The following is an 11066-nucleotide window of genomic DNA, read 5'->3' as shown; positions in this document are numbered from 1 at the left end:
CTCCTCAGTCAAAATTAGGCCCATTCAGGTAATGACTTCAATAAGACTTTATATAGCCTAGCCTATATAGCCTACTTATTTTATATAGCCTACAATCCCTGGACTTTACCTGCAGATGCACCTGCAGAAACTCTGATTATCTGGCCTAGCAGTTCAAGTCAGACAATAACTTTTGTACTCGATGTGATGCATGTAGGCTACATTTGAAACAATGACCGATATATCTACGCTGATAATTACATCACTATAAAATACCGTAAATAATTGATTGTTATTAGGCTACTATACCTGCTAAATGAGCGCACTATTTTGTAAGGCGGATGTGTCCACTCCAGCCTCGGTGTTTCAGGTGTTGCACCGAAAGCTGTGATCTGTCAGAATGTGTGACCCTAGAGGGCGCTGTTCTTATTTCTTAACTGATTTCAATAGACTGTAGGCATATAACATCCCAGTCTCACAGTGAAATGTTTTAATTATTATGTTGGTCCACAGCTGAAAACATAGTTTCACAAAAACAGCCCTGCAATTGAGAGATTGTTTGCTTCCAATTTAAAATGATTGCACAGTGGAAAAGGTATAGCCTACACATTTCACTGTGATGGGTAGGCTAACTAGGTTGGTTATTCACCTTTAAAAAACACCTAAAACAATCTGACCATTTCAGTGCCAATTTTGAGAAACTTATACGATTTGCGCAATGGACCAACGTTTTTACTTTTTACATAGGCCTATCTTATACTGTATTTCACTATGAGATTGGGTTAATCAATAAGAACAGCGCCCTCTAGGGTCACACATTCTGACAGGTCACAGCTTTCGGTGCAACACCGGTACTCATGAATGCCTCGGTGAAGGAGTGCGGGTCCTGAAGGAAAACAGGGGTAGAGCAGGGCGCCTCGTCGCTTACGTCTCCTGCCCAGTATATCCTGCAGGTTGCAGCGGGTGATAAGCGCGCATTTGACTGGTTTCACCTCTTTGTTAGTGATTTTTACAACCCACTCAGAGTGCGATTTCGGCGTGGCTCGGCGCGCCGTTTGGGATTGAGCGAACAACAAACCGTTAGCTAGCGATCTAAGTTAGCAGCGATGTCGGGTGTTGTACGAGGACCCGCCGGGAACAACGACTGCCGGATTTACGTGGGAAACCTTCCTCCCGATATTCGAACAAAAGACGTGGAAGACGTTTTCTACAAATACGGGGCGATCCGAGACATCGACCTGAAGAACCGAAGAGGGGGCCCTCCTTTCGCCTTCATTGAGTTCGAGGACCCCAGGTGAGTAGTTAGCTCACTGTTAGCCAGCGAAGGCTCGGCTCTATTCCTGGCTCAGTCTATTTCCTGGACTCCCAGCGACTGTAACTTCCAAATGTGGCGCTCTATCGCTTTCGCAATAACTTGCTCTCATTAAAGTCATAACTTTAAAACAAAGCAGTTGTGTGTATGTTTGCATCGCGTCCTTCCAGCTTGTTCCTGCAGTTGACGTGATTACACATGCCTTGCCCTGTGGCTGGGTTGTAAACAAGTCAAGCGCTGGCCACGCTTGATTGTGCTGCATTTATTTCGCTCCAAGGTCTTTTTTGTTGTTGTTTTTTTTGCGACTGCAGCACACGTATTAGTTTTTAACCATACATGTGTCTGGCTCTTAGTTTTGTCTGCAATGCGGATTAGCTAACGTACACTGGATCAACATGGCTGCCTCTGTCCGCATGTGTGAATGAGTGATAATGTTTAAACTGTGCTACAGGGACGCTGATGATGCAGTCTATGGACGGGATGGTTATGATTACGACGGCTACAGACTGCGCGTGGAGTTTCCTCGGAGCGGCCGGGGCTCGAGAGGCGGGTTCGGTGGGGGGATCGGTGGAGCTCCCAGAGGCAGATATGGACCTCCATCCAGACGCTCCGAGTACAGGGTCATCGTGTCCGGTAAGGAGACACGCGCGAAGATGTGAAAGTAACAAACAATTTAAGTGATACAAATGGAGGTGGAGATAATTGGGGAATTCAGTAGTTAAATTGGACGTGAAATGAAAAATCGAGTGACAAATGATCAAGTGATTTGATTTGAAAGTTGATCTGATCCGATTGAATCTGTGAAGGATTCAGAGCCATGTTTTTATCATTTCCATTGAACATTTATCATTCATAACACACACACATTTAATTTATCATTTGAGGATGGTTACTACAGTGGTGAAAGTGATGCATTGATTGGATTGAATGTGATACACTCAACAAAAATATAAACGCAACACTTTAGTTTTTGCTCCCATTTTTCATGAGATGGACTTAAAGATCTAAAATTCATTCCAGATACACAATTGTACCATTTCTCTCAAACATTGTTCACAAATCTGTCTAAATGTGTGATAGTGAGCGCTTCTGCTTTGCTGAGATAATCCATCCCATCTCACAGGTGTGCCACATCAAGATGCTGATCTGACATCATGATTTTTCATTTCATTTCATTTAACTTTTATTTATCCTCGAGAGACCAATTGAGGGGTGACCCTCATTTTCAATGGTGTCGAGTTCAAACAAACTCCAAGGAAAAACAACAATGCATACACAACATTCAATGCAAATACATCAAATACACAACAACAGGTGAAGAGAAGAAAAAACAAAAAAAACAATTGAAACATTTACATAGTGGTGAAGAGTGGCAGCAATTAAAATTAAATTAAATGGGTGAAAGTACAATATAGCCTAATTAGGTGTGCCTTAGACTGTCCACAATAAAAGTCCACTCTGAAATGTGCATTTTGTTTGCTTTATTGGGGGTCTGGGGACTCAGAACCATGAGGCAAATGCGAACACATCTTCTTCGCATAGAGTTTATCAGATTGTCAATTGTGGCCTGTGGAATGTTGGTCCACTCCTCTTCAATGGCTGTGCGAAGTTGCTGGAGACGGCTTATGGTGGAGAAATGAACATTCAATGCACGAGCAACAGATCTTGTTGACATTCCTGCTGTCAGCATGCCAATTGCACGCTCCCTCAATGCTTGTGGCATCTGTGGCATTTTGTTATGAGACAAAACTGCACATTTCAGGGTGGCCTTTTATTGTGGACAGTCTAAGGCACACCTGTGCACTAATCATGATGTCAGATCAGCATCTTGATGTGGCACACCTGTGAGGTGGGATGGATTATCTCAGCAAAGCAGAAGTGCTCACTATCACACATTTAGACAGATTTGTGAACAATGTTTGAGAGAAATGGTACAATTGTGTATCTGGAATGAATTTTAGATCTTTAAGTCCATCTCATGAAAAATGGGAGCAAAAACAAAAGTGTTGCGTTTATATTTTTGTTGAGTATATATATATATATATATATGTGTGTGTGTGTGTGTGTGTGTGTGTGTGTGAGAAGTAAAAATAGAGTGATACATTATCACTTCAAATGAAATAACTAGTAATTAATTATAATGTGAAGTGATTATAACCTGTTATATACTCAAAAGTGACATTTATTTTTTATAAACGCAATTTTATTACGCAACTAAGTGTCCATCATAAACGAATCTCTGGCAACTCATCCAGTTTTGCCTGTCGACCTACTAGTCTGTTTGCCCGTGAACTACACACGGTTGCAAAATGAATACTTTCACCCTTGTAGTAACTGTCAATAAATTATAAATTACATTTTTCTGTTGGAATGATAAAAATTGCACTAAATTAACTTTAAATTGATCAAATCACTTAATAATTTATCAATTGATTGCAGTCACTTTATTTGGCAATTAAACAGGAAGGTTGTTGTAACCTTATCCTGCTGTCTAAAAGATTTTTTTGTTTTATGTATAACTGGTTAGTGCCCACAAAAAACTTTGCTTAAATGTTGAGCCTGAGTGTGCTACAGTATGTTCTACATTTACAACAGTGTACAACAACTGAGTTAAATATGAACAATGTTAACTTATGTTGTGGATACCTATACACATGGTACATCTATTTTGGAAAAATAATAGTTAAAGTTAGAAGAATTAATTTATCAGTAAAGTAATTAGCCTCTTGTGCTTATATATAAATTCTCCAAAAAGCCAGGGTTAGCAGAAAGGGAGCATTGCGATCTAGAATCTCACCACCAGATGCTGCAAAATATTCCGATATTACACACTGTAGCTTTTTGCTGCTAAAACTATAAACCTGTTGGCCTTATATTCTGCTGTGGCCATAAAACTAAATTGATCTCAATAATTGAGATGTGTTGCTTTGAAATATAATTTATTTTAGTAGACTGGGGCAACCCTCCAGAAAATGGCTGAAATATACAAACTAAGCCTAAGAACTGATGTCACCATATGATGCCTGATGGCCAATAATAAGAAGGCACTCCAAATGCTTTATATTAGCCTCAACCTATATATTCAACATAAAAAAATATGCACAACATAGTGCAGCACACATAACCAACTAATAATGCCACAGCATGGCACATGGTAGTTTGCTACAATTAACACTATGTTACTTAAGTGGTAATAAAAACATGCAACATTAGAGTTGATAAACAATTTAAGTGTCTTCTAAGCTAAACCTTGTGACAACTTTCAACCACAGTTGACCCCAACAATTAAATTAGGTGTTTTCTTCACACACAAGCAAGGTTCTAAAGTTCAACCTGGATCAGCTTGCAGAGCTTTTGGGGTTTTGTGTTTCAGGACTCCCTCAGAGCGGCAGTTGGCAGGACCTGAAGGACCACATGCGCGAAGCTGGCGACGTGTGCTACGCTGACGTGTTCAGAGATGGAACCGGGGTTGTAGAATTTGTGCGCAAAGAAGACATGACCTATGCCGTTCGAAAGCTGGACAACACCAAATTCCGCTCACATGAGGTATGTGTACTGTTTTGATAGACTGTCATGGATAGTGTGTCTGTGCTGTGTCAAGGTGAGTATACTTCAGGAGAAATGCCACACGTTTTGATCCACACACCTGGCCCTCATTTCCCTCTATGGTATTTCCACCATAGGAAATCAAAGTCTTCTTGTTCAATGGCAAGTTCTCTTGTGTCTGCCAGGGAGAGACTGCTTACGTCCGTGTGAAATTAGATGGCCCCCGCAGCCCAAGTTATGGAAGATCACGCTCCCGCAGCCGCGGCAGCCGGAGCAGGAGCAACAGTCGCAGCGTGAGCCGCAGTCGCAGCGATTCCCGTGGTCGTGGCAGAGGATCGCCCCGCTACTCGCCTCATCACAGCCGCTCTCGCTCTCGCTCCCGTTCCTAAACCTTTCTACCACCAATGTTTTGCCCTTTTGATGTATACCCCTTCTGTTTTTGGTGCTTATGAGTTTCTCCAGATGTCTGCAATTGATTTTTATTTTTATTTTTGTTTAATCTTTGCATTTGGTATGTAGATGTACATTCCACCCTCTTTCACCTCCCCTTCTCACCCCCAACCCTCTCACGCAGCTGCTTTGTCAGTTTTATGTGGGGGGGTTCTTGCTCTCTCCCCTTCTTTCTGTCCTCTCAATTTTTGCAACAATAGGAATTGTGCTCGCTTAAACTTCAGAAACGTTGGGTTGCATTAGCTGAACTCAATGTTTTTGCAAGTATTGAAAATTGAGTTTCGTTTTTGTTTTATTTAAAAAAAACAAAATTCTTCTCATTGGATTTGTTGGGGTGGGTGGGCTGTTTTGACCAGGCAGCCTAATGCTTAACTGTATTTTTACCCTTGTGTCTTCCTTTAGACATCGGAAGAGAAGGATTAAAGTGATTTGGAATAAAACCATTGTGGATCACATTTCATTTGTATGGTCAGGATAGGACATCTAAATGAGGAGCAATCAGGTCCGGGCAATGGTACGCTTCATATTCCATAAATTGAAAGTTTTGATACATTGTCATATCATGAATGTCATATTTAACAAAGCCATATGTGCTGTACTTTGTAATATATATATATATATACTCATTATAAAGTGCTACTCTGGCCTGTGACAACATAAGCAGTCCTAGATCAAGTGTTGTGATGGAAGTGTAACATCTTTGCTGTCAAATGTAAAATACCTGAATCACTACTTTTTTTTGTGTGAAAAAAAACGGTCCATTTTGGTTGATTTAAATGTTTAACTAGAGGAAGTTATTTTTTTTTGTGCTCAGTGGCATTTTTTAAATTTCTTGATCTGACATTAGTGCTCGAAAATTGAAAGAAAGAAAAAATAATTTGGCCCAAAAATCTTGACATTTTATTCTAACAGTCTGCCTCTGATTTTCTTCCTGGTATTTCAAGGTTTTGATTGGAGGAGCTCAGTGGATCCCAATCCTTGGAGCTGGATGAGTGGATCGATTTAGGAAAGGGATATAGGCAAGGATGGATGCTTGGAACGGGATCAGTTTTCCAGGATTCAATTGAGTTGATTTTGAGAACTAATTAAAGGAGTCCTGGAGCAACTTTTTTTTTTCTCTCCCCCCTTATTAGGCCCGGTATCTACCCACCCAACCATGTCTATTTAAAGTGTTTCAGTGGTAAAGGCTGTATTTTACAAGAAAACGAAACTGAGGACCAGGAAGTTGGATCAAAGGATGGAGTCGTAGATGTCTGGTATGAAGGAATTAAAAATGGGGGCGGTTGGGAAGGGGTTTCATTTGGGAGTTGTTTGTATGTTTTAAACTTGATTAATCTGCCTTTTTTTCTCAGCATTTTCAATAAAACATTTTGAAACAAGGACACTAGTTTGTTATTTGTTATCCAAGTATGTGACAACTTTCCTATTTAAATCATATTAAAGCTTGTTCCCTCATCATTAATTCTAAATCCCTTCATATTTAGCTGATAACCACAAATCAGTGTTTTTAGAATTGATACTTTTGTTATGCTTGGGACAGATAAGGGATATGAGGCAGTTTTTGACACACCAATATAAAACAGACAAAACATATTCAAAGCTCCAGTTTTCTCAGCTATTATGGAGAGGTTAAAAAAAGAAATGACAAACAAAACACCCTGTGTAACACAAGCCAAAGGATACCTACCCACATCCAAGGTGTTGTTTCCTTTTTAGCCCGCAGTCGGTGGATGTACACTGAACGGTGCATTGTGGGATGAAATAAGATGCCGGCAGACAAGAGCTGGAGAAAAACGCTCGCGACACACGGGGAGGCTGTTTCAGCCAATGACAGGCAGCGGCGTGCAGCAGAGAGGCGGGGAAGAACTGTCGGAGCAGCACAGCAAAGAGCCAACCTTCCCTTACATGCTTATTGTGTGAATCTTTAAAAAGCAATAAGCCGCAACATCAGCTAAACCTCTCATGCACACACATTAGCTGGGTGAAATACATTTTTTTTTGTGGGGAAAGAAGTATTTTCAGGCAGCTCCAGGAAAAGGTGAGTTGCATATTTCCTAATGTGGAAAAGATTGGCTTGCATGTCTGGACACATTTCTGATAGTGATGGTGATCTTTTACTATCTTAATTCATGACGGCTATGTGACGTAGAGCGTGTCGGCATGTTTAGCAGCGAGGCTTAGGCTAATTTAAGATAATAATTTGAATACATTTTTGATACTTTTTTGGTCTCCTGGTGCGGAAGCTGCTTCAATCGGAAAGTGATTTGCCAAGTAATTTAACTCCACCTGTATCAAGTTTCTCATCCAATCTATGCGACGCTCAAGTCATGGAGTAGCCTTTGGTAAGGTTATATGTAGAAATAGTCGAGCATAAGTTGTGTTTGAGAATCAATGCAGACAAAAGGGGGGGACGCAGGGTACACAAATGGCCAGTTGTCTGCGTATGGTTGATGTTTGCGATGCTCCGGTTGGCCTAAAAGCATCCCCATCACCACGTGTTGTGTTAATTTTCAGTGCAGTAGCCTACGTCTTCGTGAACCCCTCTCCCCCTCCTCTTCCTCATCCTCAGCACGCACCATCATCAACATTCGACCATGACTGACAGGAAAGCCGTGATCAAGAACGCCGACATGTCCGAAGACATGCAGCAGGACGCCGTGGACTGTGCCACACAGGCCATGGAGAAGTACAACATAGAGAAGGACATCGCAGCCTTCATCAAGAAGGTGTGTGTGTGTGTGTGAGACAGAGAGATGACGGTATACATGGAGGGCTCTGGATGATTACATCATTGGCACATGATCTGCCAATTCACAGCCTGTTTTATTCTCTGATCTATTTTTGGTCAGAGGCTCTATTGATCAGGCCAGGGTATCCAGGATTTATTTATTACGGAGGTCATGAGTCCATAAACCCCCTACCCCACCACCTCAAACATTACATTTTTTGTTTTTTATTATTCAGAGTGCAATGATTTTTCTACATGAAATTAATAAATCAGCATAATTGATACAGGCTTGTTCTTTGGGCCTTTTGGAACTTGTAGCAGACATTTTGCACAATTCTCTGACATTTTATACCTGAAATAATTCATTTATATACTGAGAAGATAAAAGTTAGTTGCAGACATAACTTTAGTATCCTCAATGGTAGCTATAGGCCTACGACAGGTGAGGCAGGGTTTGTAGATTAAAATTTGTTTCCCTTACCTATCTTCTTTTGATGTTTTTCTTCAGGAGTTTGACAAGAAGTATAACCCCACCTGGCACTGCATTGTTGGGAGGAACTTCGGCAGCTACGTCACCCACGAGACAAAGCATTTCATTTACTTCTACCTGGGCCAGGTGGCCATCTTGCTCTTCAAGTCTGGCTGAGAAGTTTTATTGATGAGTCTTTCTCCCTGGGCCTGAATCGGAAAATGCACTGGTGGCTGATGTCTCCCATACACTAATAACGACATACCATAATGATGCAAAACCGGCCGTGCGCATTTGCATGGACTATACACTATTTAATATGTATGTTACGGTAAGTTTACTTTTCAACGGTTGTAATTTGAACGCAACTGAACTAGTTTTTGTTGATGCTGTTAAAAATTCTAGGTTGTTAAAGATTTGAACATGGCCCTTGATTGTATAATAAAGGAAAGCTGTAGAATGTAGTGGTACATCTGCTTTCCTTCACACGTGGCATGGCCACACTTTCTTGTGAGACCCCATCTGTCGGTTTAGATGGTAAAATCATACTGCACCAGTGCACCAGTTTAACAATTCATTATCAAGACTTTATCGTGCAAACGAGAAAAGAAGTCGGTATGGGGGGCAAAATATTAAAAGGCCTCGAGGAGAACATGCAACATGAGTTCAGTTCAGTCTATCTTACTCATTTAAAGTATGTTGTGTTGAGGTGCACATACAAAACAGTTTTAATTTGTATTTAAAATAAAATCCCAAAAAGATGTGAAATTTCCGCAGCCGCTTTAAGAAGTAGATGTCACAACATCCAACACACATTTACGAAACCAACACAAGCCAGTGTAAACATTTCTAGGGAAGTTTTTCTGCTCTTACATTTTCACTGTGAAGGAACAATGGAGCAAATAAAGCTCTCTCTCTCTCATACACACACAGACCTTAGCCTGTATTGTCAGAGTAATAACGCTACAGACTGGTTACCAAAATCTACCAATTTACCTACTTAGCTTCAGTTTTATAACCATGTGTTTTCCTGCATGTTTTGTTAACCACAATTTATTTGACTTGACTGTCATTAGGCACAAACAAAAGCATTGAGTGTGTAGATATGGGAATGAGCCGGCGTGCGTCTTGTACCAGTACTTTGCTATAGGCAGTGTTAGAAAGGCAATTTACAAAGAAAACAGTTGCAAGGCAAGTCTACCAACATCTCTGTGTTTCCGATGGTTGTGTCGTCTTGTGATACTTTCAAGTTGCATCCCCAACCTTTATTTTTTGGCATTGCCAGTGTGCTGCCAGACATTCAGGACATACAAAGTATTTAGAGTATTGACTTTCTCTAGGCTATCTCTAGTCCAGCCTGTTGATTTGGGGTGTTCATTCCATCATGTCCTTATATTATTAGTTTGATATGTGCAAAGTTCGGATTCCTCTGAAATTTTTTATTTTGGAGGGCTGATCGGACAGATTTAGTTGGATAACACACCACATTTGTCGCTGTGAATATTGACTGAATGTTGATTCAGTTTTTCCCTCCCACAATCCTTACAGTGGGTGAAATGTGTATCTCTCTAGTGTTAGCTTGGATCAATGTGGTTTTTTGAAGAGAACGTCTTCCTAAATATTGTCAATGTAGACTGATTTTAGTATTGTTTTCTTCTGGCATGTATTTTTTCTGTGTCTATGTAGGAGCCGTTCCAGAGCTGTTCAATTTGCACAAAACATGTGCCTGTCATTGCTCTCAACTGTAACTGGCTTGAGTACAATTGCACTTCATTAGAATTATCTAGTAGATTGCTACAGAACCAAAATCGCAGTCTATAAACTCGATAAAATAAAGATTAACTGTTGACTTATTACTCTGTCTGTTTTTTTTGTTGGTATTAAGGACATCAACTAATTGGTTTATGGACACAAAAAAACATCTGCTGCACAAATGAGAATTAATGATTCATTCATCATATAAAGAAGTTACATTAAAAAGAAGCTGACGCTAAACTGGTCCAAAGGTAAATATGTTTTATTTTAAATGACCTTGTAAAGATTAAAGCTATAGTGCAAAACCTTTTCATATAAATGACTGTCGGTTACATTCAAGCCATTGCCAAATGAGTTTACAGAAAGTTGATTAAGCCTGTCCACTCCACAATACTTTCTATACTTTATTTCTCAGTATGGCAGCGTTAACAAACTAGTGACACCCCCTGACAATAGCAGGGGGTGTCATAGAGAGGGGTTTGACATGAACCAATAATTTTGCAGGCGTGATCAATCCGACTTGTTATATAGTATTGCAGTTAACAATATCTGATAGCTCTTCAACTTTTAAAAACAGACCTTGAGAGAAATTCCAACATGAAGTAAGTTATACAGCTTTTTGTGATACACAAACACACAATATACAGCTTTATTAAACAACCACAGTCCAACAGTGTGAGGTTTTAGTATTCATGTGTTAAAGCTGCCAGGCTCACAGTAAGTCCTTCCTGTTGCACTCTATTGTGTGTTTACTCTTAACAACTGAGAGGCTCAACTGTTTCTCCTGTGTGAAAACAATCCATGGCAACAAGGGAGCGAGGCCTTTC

At 40.3% G+C, this 11066-nt stretch overlaps 2 protein-coding genes across 2 annotated transcripts; both read left to right on the top strand.

The window, feature by feature from the left end:
• Positions 1 to 882: 882 nt before the first annotated feature.
• Positions 883 to 6537, top strand: srsf1a (serine and arginine rich splicing factor 1a). Its single transcript, XM_080052622.1, has 4 exons — positions 883 to 1273; positions 1743 to 1924; positions 4665 to 4837; positions 5023 to 6537. The coding sequence occupies exons 1-4, from the start codon at positions 1086 to 1088 to the stop codon at positions 5224 to 5226; spliced, it is 747 nt and encodes a 248-aa protein (XP_079908748.1). The 5' UTR covers positions 883 to 1085; the 3' UTR covers positions 5227 to 6537.
• Positions 6538 to 7201: 664 nt separating this feature from the next.
• On the top strand, positions 7202 to 10226 carry dynll2a (dynein, light chain, LC8-type 2a). The gene is made up of 3 exons (XM_080024705.1): positions 7202 to 7325; positions 7857 to 8013; positions 8524 to 10226. The coding sequence occupies exons 2-3, from the start codon at positions 7882 to 7884 to the stop codon at positions 8659 to 8661; spliced, it is 270 nt and encodes an 89-aa protein (XP_079880831.1). The 5' UTR covers positions 7202 to 7325; positions 7857 to 7881; the 3' UTR covers positions 8662 to 10226.
• Positions 10227 to 11066: the final 840 nt, after the last annotated feature.

This window comes from Ammodytes marinus, assembly GCF_949987685.1.
Source record: "Ammodytes marinus genome assembly, chromosome: 3".
Lineage (NCBI taxonomy): Eukaryota > Metazoa > Chordata > Actinopteri > Uranoscopiformes > Ammodytidae > Ammodytes > Ammodytes marinus.
The sequence above is the reverse complement of the archived record's forward strand: the minus strand, read 5'-3'. Positions and strand labels throughout refer to the sequence as shown.

Coding starts and splice junctions, on each gene's coding strand:
- srsf1a (XM_080052622.1), top strand. CDS start 1,086: ATGTCGGGTGTTGTACGAGGACCCGCCGGGAACAACGACTGCCGGATT. Junction 1,274..1,742: donor ATTGAGTTCGAGGACCCCAG/GTGAGTAGTTAG, acceptor ACTGTGCTACAG/GGACGCTGATGATGCAGTCT. Junction 4,838..5,022: donor CCAAATTCCGCTCACATGAG/GTATGTGTACTG, acceptor TGTGTCTGCCAG/GGAGAGACTGCTTACGTCCG.
- dynll2a (XM_080024705.1), top strand. CDS start 7,882: ATGACTGACAGGAAAGCCGTGATCAAGAACGCCGACATGTCCGAAGAC. Junction 8,014..8,523: donor TCGCAGCCTTCATCAAGAAG/GTGTGTGTGTGT, acceptor GTTTTTCTTCAG/GAGTTTGACAAGAAGTATAA.